The sequence below is a fragment of the Stomoxys calcitrans genome, chromosome 5, assembly GCF_963082655.1.
Source record: "Stomoxys calcitrans chromosome 5, idStoCalc2.1, whole genome shotgun sequence".
Lineage (NCBI taxonomy): Eukaryota > Metazoa > Arthropoda > Insecta > Diptera > Muscidae > Stomoxys > Stomoxys calcitrans.
Window position 1 is genome coordinate 61,591,148 of NC_081556.1, and position 27,102 is coordinate 61,618,249.

Below are 27,102 nucleotides of genomic sequence, written 5' to 3' on the forward strand. Positions count from 1 at the left end.
CTAGATATGAACGTCAACAAATTGACTCGTTCCATGTTCAATTTATGAAATTCAATTACAACCATTTCTTTTTTAACGGTGTATCTTGTTTTGCTAAGGGGAAAAGGACTAGTATTCCGCCTCTATAGAACAATACACCCTTGATAGTATATGTGTATATACATACACAACTACCTACCCAGCCATTCGCAGCAATACCTTTTGTTTTGCACTTCGTTCATGACAATGGATATTCGAGTACAATAACAACACATCCAAAATAGGTAGCCAACATAGCAGCTTGCAGTGGTTGAAAATGTGAAATAAGGTTCAATGCGAGCTACGTTTGAACGGCAGCAGCTCAACTTCATTTGTTTTTGGACCTTTAAACGTGAAGGACGTGTGCAAACCAACAGCGGTGTGTAAACGAGCGAGCGAACCGAACCCTTCCTTTGATACGACAACAACAAACTTTAGCAACGTGAAACCCTATACAATTTCTCTCACCAAGAGAGGGCGTCAAATTTAAAAGTACGAAGGCGAAAGAGAATCCTGAATGACGTAGTAAAATACACAAACTGCCATTGTGTAAGGGAACATGTGCGTGTGTGAGTTTGTCGGGTATTTTTGCGCAATTTTATTTGTGTATCCCGAGGATTGGGGATTGGTATAGAAACCACCGAGAGAAAAATAATTTTCAGGAATACAAAAGTAATTTATTTTCGCAAAACAGATTGAAAATTTTCATACGAAATAGTGAATTTGTCAAAATATACTAGCAACGGAACCGATAGTGATTAAAAAAAATCCAAGCAGAAATGTCGGAAAACTCATCAGAATATCTCAAACGCACCTGCCTCATCTGCGGCTGTCATACAAACCAGACGATAAACATCTATGAACCTCGCAGTGGACCAAACATTGTCCAGCTTATACAGGCTAAATTCAAATTCCAGGTAATTATTGGCAATACGCGAATCACAAAAATGGGATTTTATAACTTTGCTGTGAAACTTACACTTACACGAGAATAGTCCTCTTTGTTTGGGGCACACTTGACTTGAGGGAAAAATCGATACGGTACCAGGACAACCGCGTCTGTCTCTCGACATGTATGAGTCATTGTCATTTCCTTCTAACGGTAGCAGGGGTGATTGACTTTCCGAATGAAAACTTCCACCCACCAACACAATGACAGCATCTTGCCTTTTAACTCGGTCGAAATGTTGCCATAGCATTTGATTTCTTTTTGTGGTGTATGTCTGTGATAGAGATAAAATAACAAAAGCAAGTTTGTAGGTCAATAACGCTTCTAAAGGCGAAGTGTCAATCCCGTTCATCTGTGCTCCGTTCAATGCCAGCCAAATCGTCGAAGCTCATTTCAAAGTCTCTGCTACAAATAGAAGTATGCATTTGAAAGGCGTAAAGTCCTCTAACTAGGCTCTACATGGCGGCAGGATAAGTAGCTTTTTCCCAAAAAGCTTCATGCACACAAACACACTCAAGACTGCTGTGAAAACCATAAATATATTATTTCTTAATACCGGATACATTTTCAATTTCATAAAATAACAGATGTCACTTGTTCCCATGGTTCCCACATATCCAACGTTTGTAACACGACACCGCTCATTCGGCTGGGACAAAACTAACCAGCAAAACACACACACACACTCGAATCACAGCAGAATGATCGATGGTAGAACTGAATTTGTGCAAGTATCCGGGCAGTATGGTGTGGTTGCTGTTGTTGTTATTGTCGTCGACTTTGTTTTGGTATCCTTAAAAATTCAAAAATGTCGATCACATGTTTTTCATAAGCAATACATAATGGTGTTGGCAAAGTAGCTACTATACTTCACTGAAATTTGAAACTTATCGGTGTATACATACTTGTACCTCTTGTATTCCTTGTACGTACCTCTTCTCTATTTGATGCTACTCAGTTACGGTGTTTTTTGTTTCTTGTGATTGGTGCAATATGAACTCTGGAGAGCAGGTTGCATGCCTGACAATCGGCATTGCCTTGTAAAATGGAAGATAATGTAGTCAGATGTCCTCTGCCGGCAATGATGCAACTGAGGATGCATTCGGGTTTTATGGGGGTTTTGCAGGTTCTTTTATTTGTGCAGCACTAATCACGCTAGCAGCTGCTTTTCCAAAGTGGGACAGTGATGCAGGTTCTCGCCAAAAAAGTAGTAATTTTGTACAGTATGTACCACGATGGAAGTGAGTGAACAATAACACATTTTTGAGCTGAAAAGGGCTTTAGCCCATTAATGCCTGACCCATTATTCACTTTTCTATTAAGCTTAAATTTGAGCCGGGTACGCTTTGAAACGCCTACACCCAGAGAAATTAGTCTGCTGATATCAGCAAACAGTCTACTGATATTAAAATAAAAATTTTTATGTCTTGCGTTAGTCGAGCTTAAATCACCACGAGAATGTGTTGAATTTTATGAAAAGGATTGTTGACTGGCGATATTAGCCACGATGACGCACAGTGGGATGGGAAAAAAATAAGTGAAAATAAGCCTGCCATTTAGGAACGGATAGAGATATCTTCATGAAATTTTACATGGTTATAAAGCTTTACATATATAAAGCTGTTTCAAAGTTGGTCTCCTCGGCCCTACAAAATTTTGTTCGGGCTGTCAAAAGCGTATTTATGGTATGGTGGTATTTTTTATTTTTGCTGGAAAGTGCTTAAAAATCCCTACAAAAAACAAGCTGAATATATTTTATAGTGTCCAAGAAATTTGACTAAATTTTTTTTTTGAAAGCATTTCTGAACCGATTTTAATTGAGAAAGCATTTCTGAACCGATTTCAATTTTTTTAACTGATTTGGAAATCTAATAAAATTTATTATTTGTCGCGATATATGCTAAGGTCAGATTCTTCAGTCAAAATTTATGCGAGTTACAAATCAAAAAATGTGAAAACAGTTAATTTTTTGGCATTTTTTCATAAAAAAAGGTAATTTTATTGTTTCATCTCTATACAGAAAACTTGGCCCAGCACTATCAATTTTGCGTACTGCACTGTAAGGAAGACTTAATGTAGATGCGTTTTAAGTGCAATTTTTATAAATTGTGTTAACTCCAATAGGAGATCTGGTATTTTTTTAACAAAAAAACTGGGAAAACCCTTAGATTTCTCAAAACGCAAAGTTGAGACCCCCAACTTTATAACATATTTTCATTGCCCCAAGTAATAACTAATTGCAAGCAAAAAATTTTTTTCGCCATCCAAGGATTGAGAATGCCAACTTTGCAAAAATTTTTCCTCAGCGTGGGGATTTTGGGTGTTTTCATCAAGAAATATGGCCAAAACTTGTACTAATTTTTTTTAAAGATATTAATCTACAAATTTGTGAAAAATTAAAATTAGAACGATATCTTTAGTAGTTTTGGTTTTATGATATTTTCAATTTGAATTTTATTTTTCACAAAAGTGTATTTTTTGGCCTCATTTCGGGTTTTAACCAAAAATACTAAATTTAACCTTTGTTTACATGTTTTCAATTTTATTGTAGCACACCTTTCCAGAAACGTATAATTTGTATATATAAACATGTTATTATATGGGTCAAAATCGATGCACAATGTGCACAGCTCGATCATTTTGGCACTCATTTATGACAGAAAAGTTGTCTCAAAATTGTAACTGTGTACCAAGTTTGTTCATTTCTTATATGTTTGCAATATAAAATTATATTATAATTTTTTTTGGATTATCAGAGGTCAAAGACCTGTAAAAATCCATCGGTTCCTACACGCTGACAGTACAGGGTCCGAAGATAACAAAAGATGTTTGAAAATATCCTCATTCTGTCTGTCTATCTCATTCAATTAAGTCTACAAACTTGCCAGTTTCAGTCCTTCATTTTCATCCTTCTTCTTACACCACATTTCAGCCAAACCGCATGACACAACAGTATCAAAATTCAGAAACTTAGCTAATATTGTTATTTTCTGCACGCAGTTGCCGTGTAGAACCACTGTGCTAATGACAAAGTGAAACCTGAAATTCGTTTAGAGTATTGTTGTGACTGATATTTGGTTGATGCTCCAAATTTGTGCGGGTCAGTTGTTGTGGAAGAAAACAAACATTCACTGGCTAACAAATAATGAATATGCTTCAGCCACATCGATCGTCGTCTTGCAACACACAACAGCGACAGCTGTATTTGTGCCACATCCAGGAATAGCACCTTTGGTGCTGCACTTTGACTACAAAGTCGTAGTTGTTGGTGGACTTTATCACATGTCTGGTCTCTGTATGGCTGTAAACGTATTTTGCACCTGGTACACAGCCGATAACATTTACATGTTTTTAAGCCCTTTTGTCTTGTTATTGTAGAAATCCTTGTGACCCCACGGCACACGCGTCATCTGTCCTTCTTTTTAAGAGCGAATCTAACGCACATGGGTGCCGATATCCTAATTCTAAGCATGCAACAACACCAATGATTTTTACAAATGCTCAGGTAACAATTATAAATTTTTATCAGCCACTATACAACATAGCACATGCGTATGTGTGCTGCCTTCAATCTTGGCAGGCAGACTCGCTAAGCTCCCCAACATAAACAACACAATATTAGCCGGTTAGTGCGCTGCAAGAGAGCAGACTGTAGTAATTTGAAAGGGAGCCCATGCACACACGACAGCTGCTCTTATCAGTCATTGGTAAACCATGTCCGTCCCAAATGTGCTTGGTTGCCGGCTTATGTGCTGCACATTTCTGCTGCTTGCGGTAGTATCTGTTATTGGTGGTCGTCACCTGGTGGCAGGTGGTTTTGCCCAAACGAAAACCATTTATATTTTATTGATATGTAGTACATGCCATATGCCAACCAGCCACGAGACGGACGGATTCTTTTGATAATTACTCCAAATGCAACGGTCATTAACAATAGCACGAACAGACTGCAGGATCGAGGATATTGCCACATGCAACCCTTACTTTCCCAGGCCAATAGGTGGTACATTTATTTATTCACCTTCGTAATTGGTTTGTGATGTCATAAAAGAGGTCAAAAATTTTGAATACAGCGAACCCTTTCTAATCTAGACATTGACCTCTTGCAGCCAAAAATGCCAAAGTAACAAAATTTTTCGTTTTATAATCAAAATTGGTCATTTCTACCGTTTTGATTCTACAACAAAAACAACAAAGACAGTGACACGACAGTGTTTTAGCCAGAAAATGTATCGAACTAATAAAAATTGAAATATTTGTAATTTTTCTTTAAAAAAAAAGGACCACTTTGCAAAACGAACTTAGTATCTACATTAGACCGTCCCATGCTGTAAAGGAAAAAATATCGTTTCCCCAAATTAAGCAGATGCTTTCAGATGGTTATTAAACAATCCAAGCCAATTTCCGTGAAAATCGGTTGAAAAATGCAGTAGCTACGTCCTAATAAGTGTAAATCGGACGAATTGTATGTATATATGGGAGCTATATCTACATATTTGCCCAAAATTCACAGCGCCTGTCTTTGGACTAAAAAATGATGTGTGGATATTTCGTGACGATTGGGTAACAAATGCGGTCTCCTCAGCCGAATCAGGATAAAGCTCTAAGTCAAATCGTATATTTTATCACATGCACAGTAGTGTTGCAGGGTACAGTTTGTGGTTTTATAATAATATCACTTAAAAGTGCTCTAAATCCTACTTTGGACGTCATGTCGGCACGGGTTTTCTTCGTTAACCGACCGCCATAATAAAAAACCTTTTAAAAAGTTAAGGCAAAATGTGGTGTGCTATAAATGCATTGGCAAAAATATTAAGAAACGTACGTATTTTTATAAAATATTATCTACACCCAGAAAAATAAGTTTTGTGATATCAACAAATACTGTGTGCTGATTTAAAATTCAAACTTTTTAACCTTTTAAGGAAACAGTTTAAAATTTTTGAAGGAGATTCGAGACATTTCTGTATATACAAATTTACTTTTAGATACTTTTAGTTTAAAAATGTTAGTAGATATCTTGACTGCTGAAATTTAAAACAAATACAAATTTTGCCCATGAACATTCCACTAAGGAACAGGGGTAAACTTCTCACATATCAATGAGTGCAGTCGAAGAGAGAGAGAGAGATTTTCAACCTTTTAAGTAAACATTTTCTTTTGTAAAAGATATTTTATTCGACAGTAAGCATTTTTTTATCATAAATGAGAGTTTAATAATTCCTTAATTGTGCGCCATGTTATTAAAGACACTTTTAATGAAAGTAAAAATGACATTGAAGGCTAGGAGATTGACTTTTGGGGAAGGTCATATTGTATCTATGTTGAAGGCACAGAGTATCCTTAAAAATTGGAACGTCTTTAAATGTTGATTGTTTTCAAATAATGATATTAACACAAAACTTAATGTAGATTTAAAATGCGTTTATTTGAAAAATTTCCGTAATAGAACTGTCAAATAAACCTATTTTAAGGCTTCATCAAGTTTTGTGAATAAGGCCTTAAGATATTAAATTAAGACAACGAAATTTTTTCTAAAAATTATAATGGGACTGTCATCTGAGAATTAAAATGATAATCTATCAGCGATAGAAATTCGAAACGGATGGTAATGTCTGTTATTTTATAGCAACTTAAATTTGAAGACACCTTTATTTTGAATCATTGAACCTTAAATTTTCACCCAACTTTTTTTCTGTGTAAGAAATTTTCCAATGAAAATACTCTATAAACAAAATTTAAAAAATGTTTTCCTAAGACAAAATTTCGACGAAATGTTTTAAAAAGACAAAATTAAAACGAAATATCCTAAAAAATTTCTTTAAAGACAAAATTCCAATAAGTTTCAATGAATCGTCAAATCGTAGAGGGAGTAAAAAAATCGTCAAACGTTAAAGGCAGATTTTGACCAAAAAATAAAAATACGTGAAATCGTCAAAGAATGGCATTGCAAGGTCATAAATATTGATATTGAATAGAGCATTTATTTTTAATTAAAATCGTTATTATTTCTCTTATATTGTTACTATATAAAATTTGATTTTGTCTGTGGATTATGAAAGGAAAACTATTATATCTATTGAAAATAAAATAAAACCAGTAAAGAAAGGCAAAGTCGGGCGGTGCCGACTGTATAATACCCTACACCTACCCTATAAGTACAATGTGGAAGCTATATCTCATTCTGACCCATACTTTTAATGGACCTCGCCGGATGTTTTCAGATGGGTTATTAAACAAACCGTATCACATTTCGAGCAAATATGTTCAAACAAATCAAATGACAACATTATTGCAAATTACGCAAAATCTGACGACCATTTATATGGGAGCTACATCCAAATCTAGAGGCCACCGTAGCGTAGAGGTTTGTATGTCCGCCTATGACGCTGCACGCCTGGGTTCGAATCCTGGTGAGGCCATCAGAAAAAATTTTCAACGGTGGTTTTCCCCTCCTAATGCTGGCAACATTTGTGAGGTACAATTCCAAGTAAAACTCCTTATCATTGAACTTAAACTTGAATCGGACTGCTCTCATTGATATGCGAAAAGTTTGCCCCTGTTTCTTAGTAGAATGTTCATGGGCAAAATTTGCATATTTTTTACATCTAAATCTGATGAGACCACCGTAGCGCAGAGGTTAGCATGTCCGCCTATGACGCTGAACGCCTGGGTTCGAATCCTGGCGAGATCATCAGAAAAAATTTTCAGCGGTGGTTTTCCCCTCCTAATGTTGGCAACATATGTGAGGTGCTATGCCATGTAAAACTTCTCTCGAAAAAGGTGTCGCACAGCGGCACGCCGTTCGGACTCGGTTAAAAAAAGGAGGGCCCTTATCACTGAGCATAAACTTGAATCGGATTGATATGTGAGAAGTTTGTTCCTGTTCCTTAGTGGAATGTTCATGGGCAAAATTTGCAATTTTACATCTGAATCTGAACCAATGTTGACCAAATTTCTTAGATTTTGTGGTAGTCGTCGAGGAAAGCATTGTGCAAAATGTTGGCAAGATTGATCAATAAATGCACTTGCAGTGGCTGTAGAAGTGAAAATCGGGCGATATACATATATGGCAGCTATATCCGAATCTAAACCGATTTCTATGAAATTCATCTGTAATATAAGAGTCACCAGAAAATCCATTCTGCTAAATTTCTAAAGAATCAGTTAACAAATGAACACTTTATTGCAATATTTCTCAAAATCGGACGAACATATATATGGGAGCTATATCCAAATCAGATCCAATTTTTTCCAATTTCAATAGGCTTCGTCTCTAGGCCAAAAAACATACCTGTACCAAATATTAAGGCGATCGGACGAAAATTGCATCCTGTACTTCGTACACAAATTAGCATTGATAGACGGACAGACAGACAGACGAGCATGGCTAAATCGAATCAGAAAGTGATTCTGAGTCGATCGGGGTCTATCTCTCTTCCTGCATTAAGTTATAATACCCTGTTACACCACCACTGTGGTACAGGGTATAAAAAATGTAAACTTATTGTTTTAATTTAGAATAATCATGGTTACACTCAAAGAACAAAGTCTTCCGATAACAAAAAACACTGTCTGCTGACTGGCCGTTGTTAATTTTGCTGAAATTTCGCAATAGTTGTGCTGTTATAGCAAAATGTTTCTAATTTTAGAATGGCATTCTGACTGCTAAGAAAGCTTTGATTTGCTAAAAATGAATTTCACGCATATAAATGAGTTCTGTCCGATTCAAGTTTAAGCTTAATTATAAGAGAACTCCTTTTTATAGTCGAGTCCGAACTGCGTGCCGCAAAAAGTATAACCACAGCTGAAACGGACATGCTAACCTGTGCGCAACTGGACATCACAGTGCATTTAAACAGACAATTGGATTTGACTAATTGACTAAAAATATAAAAAGTAGTACTGGAAATGGGAGAGTGTGCCGCATTAAATACTATTTCGTACTTTCTTTACGGATTAAGCTAGAGCTCTGGAATTTTGCATGTAGGAACAACTAGGAAATATATGTTGGGTGACAAAATGAATTTTTTACAATTCGTACTATTCGGTACCATAAAGTAATAAATAGTACTAAGTACTTTATCTACTTTTACAGTGAACGGAGACCAAATTAAACAATTTGGAAATAATGATATATGATGATATAATGATATATGATACGTTGTGCTAAGTACGAAATTCTGTAATCGTACCACGCATAATAAAATTTGGCATATAGGTACATCGCAGTATGTACCAGGCGACTGGACGTTTTTGTTTTAATTCGTCTGTTAGTGCACTAAAGCGTACAAAATAGTACTTTCTTTACAGACTGAGGTATATACCGCACAGAAAAAATATGGACCTAAATTTTACCGTTTGAACATGGTATTGACTTATACAAACTTTTCAAACATAGTGTTAATTGCTTAAATTATTTTTTAAGTTAAACATATTTTTAATTATACGAATTAATTTCTTAATTGAACCATGTTCTTAGCTTTTTCTGTGCGGGCAACAAGAAGGATTTTTTGAAATTTGTACATAAGGGTACTAAAACGTACAAGTTTGTACTATCATTGCGTATTGAGCTAGAGGTCTGAAATTTGGGAAACAGGTACACCTTGAAAGTATATATCTGGTGACTGGGAAATTTTTTTAATTTATACATTCAATTACTAAAAAGTACAAAATGGTATTTTCTTTAGGGATTAGGCTAGAGCTTTAAAATTTCGGGCACAGGTTCCTCTTAAGAGTATATACCGGGCGACTTGACGAATTTTTTGAAATTCGTACAATTAAACGTATTAAATGGTACTTTCATTACAATTTAAGCTTTACTTACTTACTATATCCGACTAGAAGATTTTTTTTTCGTATATTAGGTACTAAAACGTACAAAATGGTACTTTCTTTGCGAATTGAGCTAAAGCTTTGATATTTGGGATACGGGTACACCTTGATAGTATATATCGAGCAACTAGAAAATTTTTTTTAAAAATTAGTACATATAGGTACTAAAACATACAAAATGACTAATTCCTTAGGAATTGAGCAACAGCTTTCAAAATTGAGATACAGTTACTCCTTAACAGAATATATGTAGCGAGCGCCAAGAATTTTGTTTTGAAAAAAGTACATCGAACTACTATATCTTGCGAATTGGTACTTTCTTTATGGATGTGTATGCGTATCGGTAATGTCTTCTATGCTTGGACAAATTATGTTTCCAAGTCTTCTTCTGAGTAGACTTCCGAATTTTGGCCAGTTGGGTTTCAACTTATTACGAAAGCTTATCGGATTCGGCGCTGTTCGTGCTATTCTAAACCTAATGGTCTGAAAAGGAATGCTCCATGGAGACCCTCCAATCCTGGACCTCATCGATTAGATTCTCCGAACATATTGTCACATCTAAAACTTCCTGCTTAATCAGACGTGGCGGTGTCGGGGAGTCGAAAGGCAGATAAAGTGATGTCCGGTATGCTCTACCGTCAAATGCCGACAAATAACGCAGGTCCTCGGCCGAATGTACCAGTATAAGCATAGAATAATTGGTAGTTAAAATGTTTCAGTCCAGAAACTTTGTTCCGGGTCGTCCATGGCTCCTCAATTAAGGCAATATGATTTTCTCCATCAGAACGTGAGAGCTTGCCAGGAAATACTACCCAGATTGGCCTAAAACCTACATACAGCCCAGTGCAAAACGATCCCCGGATTCAATTTATTGAACCTCTCAAAGTCTCCTTTTTTACCCAAACTTACTTTACGCGAAATGCGGCCCAGATTACTCCAATAGTCTCATTTATTTCCTGATATGATTTCAGCACCCAAAAAAATAATCAGCAAACACTGTCTGCTGATATTAAACAAAATGTTTAAACTTTTGATTTGAAACTTGTTAACATCTATTGAATTTTTTTTTTCTGTCAATTTTAGGCGTACATTTTTTGTTTAAAAGCATAATTATGATTGGTTATTTTTTCTGCTGTTTTTAAAATCAAAAAAAATTGCAAATTGTAGAAAATTGGAAAACAATTCTTGCACTATTTACCCTTAAATTATAATATAAGGCGAAACATTTAATTTTTAAAGTATTTCTGATGTTGTTAGGCCATTTTCAAATTTGTACCGTCTGAAAACAGCAAAAAACTGTTTTAGCAAAAACTTACTGCTGTCCCATTTTCATCAGAATGCTTAACCAAGATGTAGCACGAACAAATAAAGCGGGTTTTTCTGTAGCGTTCTTTGATAATTTTGATGATACCAACAAACGTTGTATGCTGATTTTAAATTAAAAATTTTCAATTGCTTAAGGAAGACTAAAACGTTTGCTGCTTACTTTTGAGCGTGCACTGTTTGTTAAAGAGCATATATGTGAATTTAGTAGTAATTTTGTATACTATTACTAAAAATAGTTAATTAATGATCAAATTGTAGAAATTTAAATTTTTTGCTGGTTTAGCAAAAAATTACTGCTGTCCCATTTCCAGTAGAAGTTCTGTTGTTGCACCAAACCTCTTTGTTGCTTTTACTAACACATTTCTTTGGGTGTGGCTTATATGAATTAAGCTAGAGTCGGGATAGAGTGAATTAATTATTGCAAAGCCTTTTCACACAATACAGGACCAAAAGCATTCATTTTATTACGAAATTTATAATTTTTTATTAAAATGATTTTTTTCCGTAATTTCCTCTACATGAAAAAGAAAATGGGAGCTTAAAGTGGCATTCACTGAATCGAGTATTCGATTTATACGGGTAATATTATATCAAAGTTCATTGTGAGTTTAGTTCAGGTGTATTTTATAAAAACCTTTCTACCGTACATTTTCAATTCTGTTAATTACATCTTTTTGGGCGGTTAGTGTTCGATCTGTTTTTCAAAACTACAAGTATGATGTATTAATTCTATCTCCTCTTTTGTTACAGCCTTTAAATGAGGACAAATATCTATGCTTCAGTTGCAACAATTGGCTCATCAATTGGCATTCGCTGCAGGCTTTAAATAGCAATGATGCCGAAAGTCCTTCGGGTACCTTTCGATCCCATTTAAATAGCGGCAATGTCATGCAAGACGAAAAGAGTTCCGGTTCCAAAAAGCACGTGGCCGTATACCGACCAATCGCTCGCGTTAGCCCCCAAAACGTAGCGAGCCCACAACAACATGAAGAAACTAGTGGTGGTCCAGCTTTGCAAACATTCGCAACAGCTTCTGCTGACGCAGTCGCAGCAGGCGAAACGCAAATGGAGGTGGATTTAAACAAACTCAGTCAGAAAATAAACTTTAATAAGCGGCATTTTCGAGCACAATTGGGAGGTTTTAGACGAGGCCGACTGCAACATAAGACCATGCAGTTGTGTGCTTGTGGAAAATTAATTGTTATCCGCCGTCGATCAACCAAGCACTTCAAACCCAGGGAGGCAGCAGCAAAGTGTAGCAAATGCAGGGAACTAACACGGATTAAGTCTAGCTATATGCGCAGCATTGTCCAAGTCGAACGGGAGCTGGCATTGCGGGAAGCTCCACTCCTTTGCACAACGCGAAGCCTAGCATCTGCCACTGACAGCAGCACGATAACAGAAAACCAATACTCCACTCCAACTCAAACAAATGAGGATGTGAATGACCAACAGCAACGTCTCTATTTGCCAAAACCATTGGTGGACGGCAAAGTGGTTGCCATGTTAAGGCGCTTAGGAACCCATTTGTCTCGTGAGTCTCCCAGCGGAAGCGGAAACAATATCACCGCCACAGAACGTTTACCACAAATTATGAGTCCTACAAAGTCAACGTCGTTCATGTGGCAGCGATCCCTTGAGGACGATGAAATTTTGCTAAACTTTGATGCGAGCATATCGGAAGTTCTACCCTCGTTGGTAGATCAAATTACGCATGTGAATTCCATTGCAGCAAGAAAGAGGCTAACGTTTCAAGTTTCAGAGACTGCGGAAGTAGTCGACCTGTGCGAAGAAGATGATGTACAAGAGGAGGCCAAAGAAGTTGAGGACAATATTGCTCATGCGGAAGATTATTGTACGACAGAGTGCAAAGATTGTGCACATCGCTCACAATACAAAGATTTGGCATCTACTTTCAACTTGCCCAAAGGACTATCAATAACACTCGCTTAAAGAACGTCGTCAGTTAAATCAATCGGAAACAATTGAATCAATCAATTTATCCAAGCGAACAACCAAAAATGAAAGCAACACAAATTTAGTAAAATTTAGAGTCTTATAATACGTCCTACAATCAACTTACTCCAACCCGATCCCAGTTCACATTGAATACGTTCGTTTGCTCTCCCAATTCACTTAAGTCAGACTGAGGATTCCAATGCCATGTTATAATGTATTTGTTTGTAAATTTATTTAGTTCAATTTGTTATGTATATACATATCTGGATACTTGCAACCCAAGCCAGTACTCTAGTCCATTTACCCTAAGTTGTATATAATTTAGATTACATTATTTAGTTTGTCATTGCCACATGCAAAGCTCACCTTGTCATCTGTAAACTAAAGTTAGAACTCAATTCAGAGAATATAAAATTAATTACAATAAGAAATAAAACAAAATGTTATTTGAAAATCATGTTTAGTTTGCGGCTTACTATTACTTATCGGGGTATCACACACAAACAATTTTCTAAGATTGTTGTAAAAGCGCAAAATTTGGGCCCAACTTTTGCCAATGGCTCTCTTGCAGGTGTATAGGCCAAGAGTTGCCTTTCTTGCCCTTTCCAAAATTTTGGATTTGAAGTTCAATTTCCTGCCCAGCAAAACACCCAGGTATTTTGCCCTTTCTGCAAGTGGCCTTATATCGAAAAATTTTAATTCCCTGGAATGTGTTATGTAGTTCCTCGTCTGCTCGGCAGGTTTGCAACTCCACCACTTAGAATCTCCCCTTCACTTACTACAGTTGTCGGCCAGGTTAGGTTATATTGAAGAAAGGTTGCGGATTCTATTCGCCCTATGCCACAACGGACAAAAACCTGGGCCATTAATCTGCTAAATGTGTGCCCGAAGAGGTCTATATCAGGCATTCAATGCAGCTCACAAAATCTTTAATCGTTTTCCATTCTATGCCACTAAGCTAGCATCCGCACTCCAGTGCCGGAGTCTGTAAGCTGCGAAAGCCGGGCATAGACATAAAAAATGTTCCACCCCATGTCAGTAGCAGCACCTATTTTGCATAAGTGTGCCCTATATGACGCTTAATGAAAACGAAAGCCATACTGACCTCCTTCCTGCCGCCTCTAGTAGTAGCCTCGTCTTCGCTCGCTCCAGATCCCCCCATAGGGATTTCGACGTCCTATCAACCGTTCCACAGTGATACATGCGCGTTCATTGCCCACGCCCTTAATTCGGATCGGGCGGGTCTATCTTCATAAAACTTAGCAAATACACCCAGAGAAAAGTTGATACCAAACGCACTCATTTCAGTACCATACGGTATTGATAGTAAAGCAACACCATATCGTACAAAAACAATACCGGATGGTATGGATGAAACATAAAATGATTAGTACCGTTTGGTACTAGCCTTATTACAGAATTGGAATTGGTTTTAATACCTATCTGTTGTTAGTTTTTGCACCAGACTGTTATTGGTTATAGTACCAAACCGTTATTGATTATTGCACCCCCAAATGAACCAAAGAAAACCATTGAAAATAATTTTAATCTAATTTTATTTCGATTATTTACGTTAGGTTAGGTTTAGACGTTTTCGTCCATTGTGATACCATAGGCACAGAAGAAGGAAGATGCCTTCTAGTTCCTACCGTTGAACCATCCAGATCGCTTTAAAAAGCTCAATAACTTGCGAATGTTCAAATCCGCTAAGTTAGACAGGTTCTCAACGAAATGAGAACCTAAAGTGGAACTCCTTCTGACTGCGAATGTGGGACACACACATAGAAGGTGTTCGGTAGTCTCTTCTTCTTCGATGTTCTCACAGTCGGTCAGTGTGCCCATGGTATCCGTAGCCGCCACATGACCAATGAGAAAGCTCCATTAACCTCACGGCAGTGATTGCTGCAATTTATCTAGTCACAATGTCCAGAGGCATAAGATGTAGCATTTAATTCAGTGCATCAGATGGTGTCGTCCTCAGTGCGGCTTTGATGCACAAACAAGCCATCCTGTGGATCCGGTTAAGTATTGAGTAGTAGGTGAACTTTTGAAGCGCTATCCACTAGACCACAACACCATATAGCATTGTAAGTCTGACAACTGCTGCAGTATATACCCAATGCATAACACACGGTCTAAACGCCCAACTTTTGCCAATGGCTCTCTTGCAGGTGTATAGGCCAAAATTTGCCTTTCTTGCCCTTTCCAAAATGTTGCATTTGAAGTTAAATTTCCAAGCCTGAGGTAATGCATCTTTTAGTAAGTATGTTGTTAACAAACTTTTTAAAGGTAGAGTTGATGCCTAGAAACTCCAACTCCTTCATGATTGACGTCGGTTTTACATTATTCGGAATGAAAATGACCTTCGTGTTCCTCCATCCCATGGGTATATATAATATTCTGATACAAGCAGAGTATATCTTCCTAAGCCAGGGAACCAGTCTATCAAACATAGCTTGTAATTCAATCGGTGATACATGATCAGGCGACTAAAAGAAGTCGAAACTTCTTATCGCCCTAAGAGTTTTCGGCTCAGACAAAATTTCCCCAATAACCTCCGACGAATGCATACGAGTGACAACCTCTTCTAGCACCACGTTGTCCGTTGGGGAATTTCCCGGGAAATGTATTTCAATGAGAAGTTCTAATGTTTTCTAATTAGACATTGTCCATACACACTCTGACTTTTAAATATACCCCACCGTAATAGGTCTCGAGGACAGAATCTTCCTTAGTCTAGTAGCCTTAGATGAATTCCACCCAGGATCCCAATCGTGTGGTGCTCTTGTGGCTTTTGCTCTGTTGAAGAGTTTTCTGCAGGCCTTCCTTAGTGGTCTAACGAAGGCCTGCAGACCCCCCAGCTCTGGGGACCACCATGGCGGACGCTATTTGCCCTTGGCACTAAAACATGCTGACACAAGCGAGTCATTCAGGGATTTACTGATCCGTTTGACCATTTTGTCTATATCCTCCGTAGTTTCCACTTCCTTTTCTGGCCTAGAAGGGATAGTCGTGCAGAATTTGTGCAGATTTTTATCCCAATCAGCCTTTCCTCTGTTAAGACGAGGGACCATTTCTGCAGTATTTTCTCTAAGGCCGTGCAGGCATTGTAATAATTTAATTTTTTAAATAACATTTAACTCATCTTTGTTTAGAAACACCGTTGTTTGCTACTTTGCCGCTTGTTTCAACTTTTTTTCTTATTTAAGGTTTATAGATTTCCCTTAAAATGTTGGTAAAGGTGTTTTTTCAATTATTTTTAAATTGTGTATGCATACCACTTTTTTTGCAAAAATTAATGAATAAATGAATCCATTGCCAAACCAAGTGAAAACTTTTCCAATATAAATAAAACATTTTCTAACTTATATGAAACTTTTTCCATTTCAAATAATTTTGCTTTCCAAATTGAATGAAACCAAATTCGTTATTTTATAATATATAAAATATATTCAAAATGCTGTACTTTACATTGTTGTCGGTGAAGAATGAGTGCTGTACTCTTAAAAAAATGTCTTCAACATTGCTATGAAATATTTTTTTTTCGAAATTGAGTTGTAACCTAACAACAAAATCCTAACTTTTGTATTGCTATGAACAGCTAGTTTCGAACAATTTATTGTAAAATTAATATTTTTCTTAGTACCTTCTAAAAATTTGATCAAGGGAGCAGCTTTTAAATTGAAGGAGATGAGTGACTAGGGTATTAGCTTAGGAAGTTGGCAGCCTGATAAAGGATACATATTTAACAAGCGACTATTATAACGATGATCAAAGAACTATTATAACGATGATCAGAGAAGCTGTGGTCATCCAACACATCCCAGTCGCACATTCTTCAGCTCACTCCTTTCGTTCGCATCCGAACTTCCCTATATCTGGTAGTGTGCATTAGCATCACTTCCTACAATGAGGCTCTCCTTCCCTACGGAAGCGGTTTCAACCAGCGACGTAAGATTTGATGGCGGCATCTCTGAATCGTGTGCTATATATGTGGAAGCCAGCCAGTAATGAGACTTGTTTATTTCAAGGCTGCCAACTACTAAATCTTCAGTGCTTAGCGACGGAAGAAAAACATTTAGACTACTCTTTGCAAAAATACAGGCTCTGTGTCTCCCATTCCCCGTACCATTGAGTAGTTTATATCCCGGAATTCTTAGAACCACGTCAAACCCACCTGCCATCAGAAGGATCTTTAGTGCCGCCGAAGCGGCCTTATAACGGTGTAGATTTATCTGTAGAAACCGGACCAAAGTCAGGATTCAGAACTACCACCACTGTTGTGTTAGCCTCGTCTTCTGATTCCACCAGGAGTTCATCCTCAAAAGATTCGTTAGATTTTGTCATGATGAACTTCCGTACGCATCCAGGAGCAGGTGAGAACCACTCTTCCTCAGGACACTGGACACATGCGGTGTCGACGATTCCTCCTTAGATGCTTCACTAGCTGCTGCTGTCGAAGTACTTTTTGAGTTCCGTCCTTTCTCGCTGGCGAATGCCTTGTGCCCAATCCAACCGGATGGCCCACCCACACAGGGCTTGTCGGGTCCTGTTTCGATGCCTTGTCCTCCTATTTCGATCGTGGCAGGAGACTTTTCAGTCTCCTGCAATCCTCTAGACATTAGCGATGTGGTCGATTGTTCCTCAGGCAAGTGTTCAGCAACAACTGCTGAGTCTGCGAGACAGCCGGAGTTAAGTACGAATACTGCATGTCTCCGGTCACCATCAGCCTCATCCAATCTACCAATCTTCCAGTCGGTGGATGAAAGATGGAGATTGCATTCCCCTAGTTTTCCAAGTATCGATTCCGGATCTGAGGGAATCCTTGGAATCCAAGCATGCACTATTGGTCGAGAAGGAATATCATCCTTCTTGACTAAATCTAGTGCTGAACCTAGCCAGATCTCACCAATCTATTTTAATGCACAATGATACATTTAAATTGAGCACTGATCCCCGAAGGCAATTAGTCTGTATCGCCCCCGATACCAGCCTGCATCGTCACAAACTGGAGGAGAACTAAGAAATTCCGCAAGGACATCGGAGTATACAGATGACCGTCCATTGACTATTCCACTCCAATTATTCCTAGGTATGCAGCCCTGTTCTTCTCCCTTGACATCAGCGACATAAGCAAAGGTTGGTGGACCCTTCTTACTATTATTCGCCCTAGTTCTTTTAGGCATGGGATGCCCTCTAGGTGGCCACATCCTTTTGGCTGACTGCGGTGCAGTTTCTGAATCTAGACGTGTAGTCTTTGGGGTAGCCTGTGCAGCGAAATCCCAAGCCCAATTTAGGGAGTCTCTCTCTCTCTCTCTCTTAGTCTTAGGATCATTCGCACCAAGCCTGAAAGCGATGCGTCTTCTATTATTCCAACCCCTTAAAGAGCGTGTTGGTTTGCCGGGGAAGGCCGATGGTCTAGGCAAATTATAGGCATGCGAACAAGGAATAGGTTCGGCCTTGTCCTTCAGACCCGAACCAGGTATCTTCGTCAAAAGCCCCTACTAACCATTCGTCTGTCGGCTAGTGGAGCCTGGAGTAGCCGCTCCACCAGTTGAGGTTTCAATAGCAGACAACATGCTAAGACTTTGTTACCACCACCGCCGCTGTTGGGTCTTTGGAGTCCATTCTAAGCCTACTCCCGGGCTCTAGATCTACAGCTCCACTGGAAACAGACGCAGATCATCAACCGCCTAATGGATACCTCTATCGCGGCTATCCTTGAGTGACTTAAATTTTTATTCCAAAAATAATGACCTATTACGAGTAACAGAAAAATTCTTGCGGAGTGAAATAACAAAACGTACGCACTCAATGGCTCAAACAATTTTTTATGTTGCTAATTACAAAAAGTAATGATACACCGTGATCAACCTCAATTCTATGTATTCAACAATTGATTACATATCCATTCGTTTCCACACAAGAGACTATATTTTTTTTTGATGTAGAATGTCTTTAGAATTTTTACTATTTCCATTTTCACCCCTTTCCGGTATTGGAGCATGTTTTACGCACTCAAACTGCATTAAAACATTTTATTCATTTGTCTAACAAATATTTTATAATTTTAATATAATATTTTATAATATTCTAAGTATAAAGCTTAACAACACTTCTGGCGCGATGACAAGAATACAAATGTGACGCCGTTAATTCTTAATAGCCTCCTTTGTCTGGTATTGAATTGACACCAAATGGTATTAAAAATCTTTGCCAATGACGCGAACAAAATAATACCAGGTGGTATTACCAAAGTACAGTAATTTTTCTATCATGTAGAGATGTAGAAAGGGAAAATTTCATAAACTTATCTGATATATATGGTTTACAGTATTTAATGATATTACGATGGCGCCATTACAGTGAGGCCCCGAATTTGGGACTCTTTTCAATTATGGTCGATTTTTGAAAATATTATCCACATGCACTCAAAAAATAAAACGTTTTTTTACGACAGACAAAATACTTTCAATACGAGGGTTTTCGTTTACGGTAACTGTGTAAGTTTCGCTTCAGAGGCCCCACCAGCATCGCACAATACATTGCACCGAAGACTGCCAAGTACGGTATAAATATTGGGTTGCCCAAAAAGTAATTACGGATTTTTCATATAGTCGGCGTTGACAAATTTTTTCACAGCTTGTGACTCTGTAATTGCATTCTTTCTTCTGTCAGTTATCAGCTGGTACTTTTAGCTTGCTTTAGAAAAAAAGTGTAAAAAAAGTATATTTGATTAAAGTTCATTCTAAGTTTTATTAAAAATGCATTTACTTTCTTTTAAAAAATCTGCAATTTCTTACCAATATATGGTGGTGGTGCGACTCAAAATCATTTTATCCTGTCAAAGGAATGATTTACTCTGGGAAATTGCCTGACCAGGCACGAGAGTCGAATCAAGGGCTTCAACATTCGGAGAAGTATTTTAATACAGGGCGCACAATTTGGCGCGTACTTTGATCAGAAAGAAAACAAGACAACATGATTAAGCCAATAAAAAGAAGTGCCAGACGGCTGTCATTCCTACTGATGCTGACAAAACAATTGGCACTGCCAAACATAGAGGAACGAGTGTTGAACAACCGTATATCCAAGGATGTGATACGCAATGGAAGCATTTGATGTAAAGGTGAGAAATAACAATTCTAGTGTTCAAAAGCAGAAAAACTACATAATTTTGTTCTTTGTAGATATTGTCAAGACCGTCAGCAGGATCTGCAGCGTCTAGAACGGGCAGACTGTCATGTCGACTATGGCGTTCTGCGAACGGACGGCAGCGGAAAACAAGGGCCTATTGCCATTCCTGTAACAATCCAGTTTGTGCAGAGCATTCAAAACTTATGCATCGATGCTACACCTGCACAGATAATATGTTGGATGAGGGACAATCTACACAACAATAGTATTAAGGCTTTTTTTGATATAATACTCGTAAAAAATTAACAATGTTATACATAACAGTTTTTTTCTTATATTCATTTTACATGCACAACTAGTAAATAATAATAAATCAAAATAAAAAAATGCGTTTTTATATAAAATTCCATACAAAAAGTACAAAGACCCTGTGGACCTTGTACTTTGTATAAGAGAAACGGACGATTCAACCTTCGGAGGGTTAGGTGACCACCATGTTTTCCAAATTTAAACATTATAGAATGAATAAAGTAGGGACTGTTTGTCATGTAAATTTTTCAAGTCGGAAAAACAGTCTTCTTTAAAAAAATAACTCTTTGAGGGAAAAACAGTCTTGGTTCAGCGTAAAAGCCGATTGTCTAAGGAAGTTACAAGTTCTTATATCAAACAGGATAACGCAATGAATCCTTAAGCAGGATAATATGGAATATGTTGAAAAAACTCGTTATCAATTTAGAATACTATAAAAATATTTAAATTTAACTTTCATATCTATTCTAAATTAATTTAGGATGTTCTATTCAAATGACCGAAAAATTTTACTTAAATTTAGGAATTTGCCTTGTTGTATTATCTGAAATTTAATATTGAATTTTGAATTGAGTAGATGCTATTCAAGTGAGTGGCAGTGCACCTGTTTGGATTTGGGGTGCAATTTCCTGGAGAAAAACTTCATACCTCCTATTACAATAACAATTTTATTGGAATTAAGCATATGAAGGCAGATTTTTTAAGAAAATCAAAAATATCTGTACTATTTTGGATCGCCTTCTTTTACAATATATAGAACATAACTATCCATTAAATATTTTCTATGGCAATTAAAGAGATTTTAATAAAATACCATCCTCGGAAAAGGTTCATATATGTCACTTGACTCACAGTATAACAATATAATTGCCTTATTTTGAATCCCGTAAGATCTTTATCGGTCTATAAATTCGCTCAGAGGATTTAGAGTTATTTAAGCTTGGATATTCCCGATATTCTCATGGGGATTTCGGGAGTTGGAAGCCCCCCAAGGTGTTGGTTGGTGGTTGTGTAGACCCCCGGAAACCTGTTGCCGAAAGTGGGTATCAATTCCACCCAGTGATTTAAAGATATATATATATATATCAGATTCGTGTTCTACTCTAAAGTGTCTTTGATTTGAGCCTCATATTGCAATGGTCAGCAAATACGTCCCATTGGCTGTGTTATGGGGGTGGGATAGCCCCTATAAATTCTTTTTCCCGAATTTTGAATTTCGTGCTCTACTCACAAATGTATGTCCGATTTAGGGGTGTTTTGGGGGATGGAATGGTTCTCCAGCCACATAGCCCAGAAAAGATATCAGCAAAATTTTATATCAAATTAGTTTTCTAATCTCAAATACCTTTCATTTGAGCCCCTTATTGCAAAAGGAAGGGGTGGACCCCCAAAAATGTGGCTCCGAAAGTGGGTATCAATTTCATTTGAGCCCCATATGTCCATGGTCGGTAAATAGGTCCGATTTAGGGATGTTTTGGGGAGTGGGGTGGTCCCCCAAACACTTAGCCCTGAAAAATATCGGCATCGTGCTATACTCTCAAATATTTTTTATTTAAACCCCATATTACCATTGGTTTAGGGGGGCCAAACACTTGGTTGGATATCAAATTTGTTTTTTTTTGCGTAGGATAGTGGGTGAGCAATTGGCCTCCGACACATCCTTTTATTTGAATACAAAACATTCTCTGTCGTCCTACTTGACAGTTTGGCGTTGTTTTTATTGGGAGGAGAGTGTCGGACACACTGACGCTAAGACCCAAAAGACAATTTATTTGTATCCCTTATTGTCGCAATCTATATGTCCTGCTGAACGGCAGAACGACCGGACATGACCGAGATACTTGAATCCTTATATCAACATTAGATTCGAACTCCACTGACATAGACCTTGGGACGGCCTTGGTTTTGGGGCGGCCCCCTTGACAATTACACCCAATTTTTGTTAGTTTTTTTTTATTTATGGATTTATTGTCTACGCAACAAGATAATATCTTATAATTAGAGTATAGATTTATTGTTATATAATACATCCGACTAAAGTAGGTTCTTACTAAATAAGCTAGGTTACAATAAATAAAAAGTGAAACAAAACAGTGTTTACAAATAAGTGTTAAAAAAAACAGCCGTATGTAATTGGGAATTTAAAAAAAAGCGCAAATAAAAAATAAATACAAAAACAAAATAATTTAAAAAAAAAATTTAAAGAAATTAAATATCAGTTAACTATGAGAAAAATTTAATAAGCCGTTTTTTAAATGTAATCGTGTTGCTGATGCATTGAATATCGTGTGGTAGATTATTCCAAAGACGCAAGTTGCTAATATAACATTGTCGTTCAGACATAAGACTACGTCTTCAAAAAGGTATTAACTTTCTTCCTCTATCAGATTGGGCAAACCTCAGTCTCTCAAACAAATATCTGGGTTTCTTTTCCACAATATTCTTATGTAAAAATATTAATGATCTGGTATTTAGAAGATTGTTGAAACTAAAATAGAGAATCTACATATTGTGAAACATGCTGACTCCTTCTTAAACTATACACATAACGGACTATGCTGTTAAAAGATACATTCAATTTTCGGAGGCTCGAAGAATCACAATTCGAAAAAAGTTCACAACCATATATCAAACCTGGAACTAGGAATGTTTTCGGCAGAAGAATTCGGATATTTATGGGTGTAAAAGAGTGTGTGATCCACAAAGCATGAAGCTTTGCATAAGTCTGCAATGTTAGCATAATAGAACCATTTACGTAAATATCCGGTTGTCGCATGTTGAAATTCTTGTTTTTGTGAACAACCAAACATTTAGACTAACTTGGACTTAACAACAAACCATGTGCATTCGCCCAGTCACAAATGCGGTTGATACAAAATCAATATTTGTCATCTGCCGAGCGTAGGCAGATCGCTCTTTACGATTGAAATGTGATTCGCACTAGAGTCTCCTAGACGATTATGGCCAGATAGTAGCCCACCATATCGGGCTTGTAAGCAGCCCTTGCCGGCTGCCCTCTACATTGATACTGAAGAATCTGGATTTAACTGGAGTTGTAAGTAGTAAGGTACTACTACTGTCCTCAACCTGTCTTTGAACACTCTTATAGTTCCCGATGCCTGGAAAATGGGCAGAGTGATCCCTCTACTGAAGTCCGGATCCTTTCCAGTGTCAAAGACGCTTGAGGCGTTACTTCTCCCGAGCCTCGTAGGAGAATTGCCATTCGCCGAGCATCAACATGGATTTGGAAGTCGGCATAGCACAACAACTGCTCTGCATGCCATCACCGCACACATTTGCTGTGGCTTCAATCAGCCCAGTCCTTGTGATAGGACGGTCCTCGTGGCACTGGATCTATCGAAGGCATTCGACAAATAGATCGGCATTCAGCCATGCCAAACTATTTGAGGACATCGCCAACACGTCCCTTCAGCCAGGCCTGAAACGCTGGGTTGCGAATTATCTTTGTGATCGCTAGTCATTTGTGGAATTTAGCGATAAGAATTCGGGTGATATCTCCGGCAATGTTTAACCTCTACCTATCCTCAATTCCACCCCCTCCATACGGCAAGGAGATCGTATCATATGCGTACGATTATACGAATCCCCACCCCCACCCATTGTTGACATCTGCGATAGATTGAACGTCTACCTCAACGAACTTGCCTAATATTTTGCTGTAAGAAATCTAAAGATATCTGCCACCAAATCTTCAGCCACATTGTTCACTACACATACGCCTGAGGTGAATGTCGAGCTGACTGTGATGGTCGATGGAGTAATGATTCGACCACCAAGTGTCCTAAAATTCTGGGTGTCAAATTTGACAGTTCTTTCACATTCTCCCCAAATGCCACAGCAATTTGCGATAAAGTCAAAAATAGAAACAAAGTCCTCAAGTCACTTGCCGGCAGCACTTGGGGTGCAGACAAAGATCCTACTAGTGCTAAGACATAGATTACTATTGTCGGCGTTGACAAATTTTTTCACAGCTTGTGACTCTGTAATTGCATTCTTTCTTCTGTCAGTTATCAGCTGTTACTTTTAGCTTGCTTTAGAAAAAAAGTGTAAAAAAAGTATATTTGATTAAAGTTCATTCTAAGTTTTACTAAAAATGCATTTACTTTCTTTTAAAAAATCCGAAATTTTTTTTGGGCAACCCAATACATGCTGTCTAAGCAATACCTCTTGTGCCGTTATCGCAGAGACCATGCAAATCACCATCTTATGGATAGATATCCACCGCCCAGAAGCCTTAAGGTAAATCTACATAATCTAGAGCGTGAGGTCCAGCGCTACAAGAGAGAACATCTAGATCAAGCTGCATATCAAGCAGGTCTAGACAACATTCATGCAGACACGGTAGCAGATGTGGTAAATAGCTACCGGGTGAATGTAGTCCTTGGAGTGCGACCGACTCCCACCTGAAGAAATTGACCTCCCCGTCAAACCAGAGTGGTTCAGGCTCAATTACTTTTCGGCAGATGTAGCCGCCTCAACTCCTGCAGTGCAAGGATTGATGCCGACGTGCAAGATGTATGTTTCCGATTGTGTCCAGGGACCACACGACACACGTCACCTTTTTAACTGTCCAGCCAGACCCACTCGACTCAGACCTAGATCACTCTGGACGCACACCATCTTAGTCGCAGAGTTCCTGGATCTTGACACACAACAGACGACGATAGAACATAAAAAACTGCTACAACAACATGTTTTTGATGTAGAATGTCCAATGTCCTTGAAATTTGTACTATTTGCATTTGCATCGAGTATTTAAACTGGTTTTTACGCAATTAAATTGCATTCAAACATTTTATTTATTTGTTTAACAAATATTTTACAATGGCGTCGATACTTTAAGACTAGACAGAGTTCTTGGAATTCATAACAAAACACTACATGCTCAATTTCACCCAATTCAGACAAAAATTGCGGCTTGTAAGGGCTCAAGAAGTCAAATCGGGAGATTGGTTTATATGGGGGCTATATCAGGTTATAGACCGATTCGGACCATACAAGGCACAGAACAGAACACCACATGCAAAATGTCAGCCCAATCGGACAAAAATTGCGGCTTGTAAGGGCAAAAGAAGTCAAATCGGGAAATCGGTTTTAATGGGAGCTATATCAGGTTATAGACCGACTTGGACCGTACTTGGCACATTTGTTGAAGTCATAACAGAACACCGCATGCAAAATTTCAGCAAAATCGGACAAAAGTTGCAGCTTCCAGGGGCTCAAGAAGTCAAGTCGGGAGATCGGTATATATGGGAGCTATATCTAAATCTGAACCGATATGGCCCCTTTGAAAACCACAATGACTTACATCAGTATTAAGTATCTGTGCAAAATTTCAAGCGGCTACCTTTACGAGTTCGACCGCTATCGTGATTTCGACAGACTGACGAACGAACATGTCTAGATCGACTAAGAGCGTCGAGACGATCAAGATTATATATACTTTATGGGGTCATAGACGAATATTTCGAGGTGTTACACCCCCATGCGATGCATGGTGGAGGGTATGTAAGATTCGGCCCGGGCGAACTTAGCACGCTCTTACATGTTAGTTTTTAGAGCGCACAACAAGCCGATTACTGGCTTAGGTGTATGTCCATAGTGGCATGGGGCATATATAATATCTGCACCCTCTTCTCAACCTAACCTAACTCTTTAAATGCAATATAAAAATTTTTTTAATGTGTCTCGATTCTCAGATATTCATAGAACATGGGACATTAGCTATTATGTTTTTGGCAACACTGATTTAAACAGCTCACGCAAGTTTCGTGTTTAGCTTTACTGTCAAACATCTTCAGTTTGGTCTTTAATTTAACCATGAATCTTCTTACAAACAAATAACGCTTGCAAATTATTGGATTTTTATCAAAATGCATGCTCTGTTAAAAAACATTAGAAAGTTCTTGTGTTCTGTTGTACGTAAATTAGCAGAATTGTCGATTTTGGAGTGAAGATGAGCCAGAAGCATTGCAAGAGCTACTAATGCATCCAGAAAATTCACAGTTTGGTGCGGTTCATGGGCTGGTGGCATCATTGGACCGTACTTCTTCAAAGATGATGCGAATTGTAACGTAACCGTGAATGGTGAGCGCTACCGTTATATAATTATAGTCCAAAATTGGACTAAGCGGATGGACCATTAGAAGCGCATAAAATTAAATTGTATGTACCGTACTCTCGATTCAAATAAAGCTTTCATGAATTTTTCTGAATTTTAGGCGTTTTTTTTTTTTGAAAAACTTTCCTATAACTCCTAAAAAATTACCCTTTATAATATATTATGCTTAATAAATCAAATTTTCTAGACGGTCTGATCGGGACATTGAAAAAAATTCTACTTAGAAGAAATTCTGACTCAATTTTTCCATGGATGATATTCATTACAAAATTAGCATCCAACATAGTTTTCGGCTTGACAATGTAGATAGTTTAATCAGGCCCAGTCTAAACTCACCCATGTCCTCGGAGAAAAAAAAGGAATTGCTTTTGACAGATTCGATCAGATAAGAGTGAAGAGTATAGTAGGGATCTCAAAGTATAGGTCC

At 37.8% G+C, this 27,102-nt stretch overlaps 1 protein-coding gene across 1 annotated transcript; it reads left to right on the top strand.

The window, feature by feature from the left end:
• Nucleotides 1-327: 327 nt before the first annotated feature.
• LOC106092511 (protein phyllopod) lies at nt 328-13,337 on the top strand. The gene is made up of 2 exons (XM_013259392.2): nt 328-935; nt 11,879-13,337. The coding sequence occupies exons 1-2, from the start codon at nt 798-800 to the stop codon at nt 13,079-13,081; spliced, it is 1,341 nt and encodes a 446-aa protein (XP_013114846.2). The 5' UTR covers nt 328-797; the 3' UTR covers nt 13,082-13,337.
• The last annotated feature ends 13,765 nt before the right edge of the window (nt 13,338-27,102 follow it).

Excerpts from the sequence above, each read along its gene's own strand:
- LOC106092511 (XM_013259392.2), top strand. The coding sequence starts at position 798 with ATGTCGGAAAACTCATCAGAATATCTCAAACGCACCTGCCTCATCTGC. Across the intron at positions 936-11,878 it reads AGGCTAAATTCAAATTCCAG|CCTTTAAATGAGGACAAATA; the intron begins GTAATTATTGGC and ends CTTTTGTTACAG.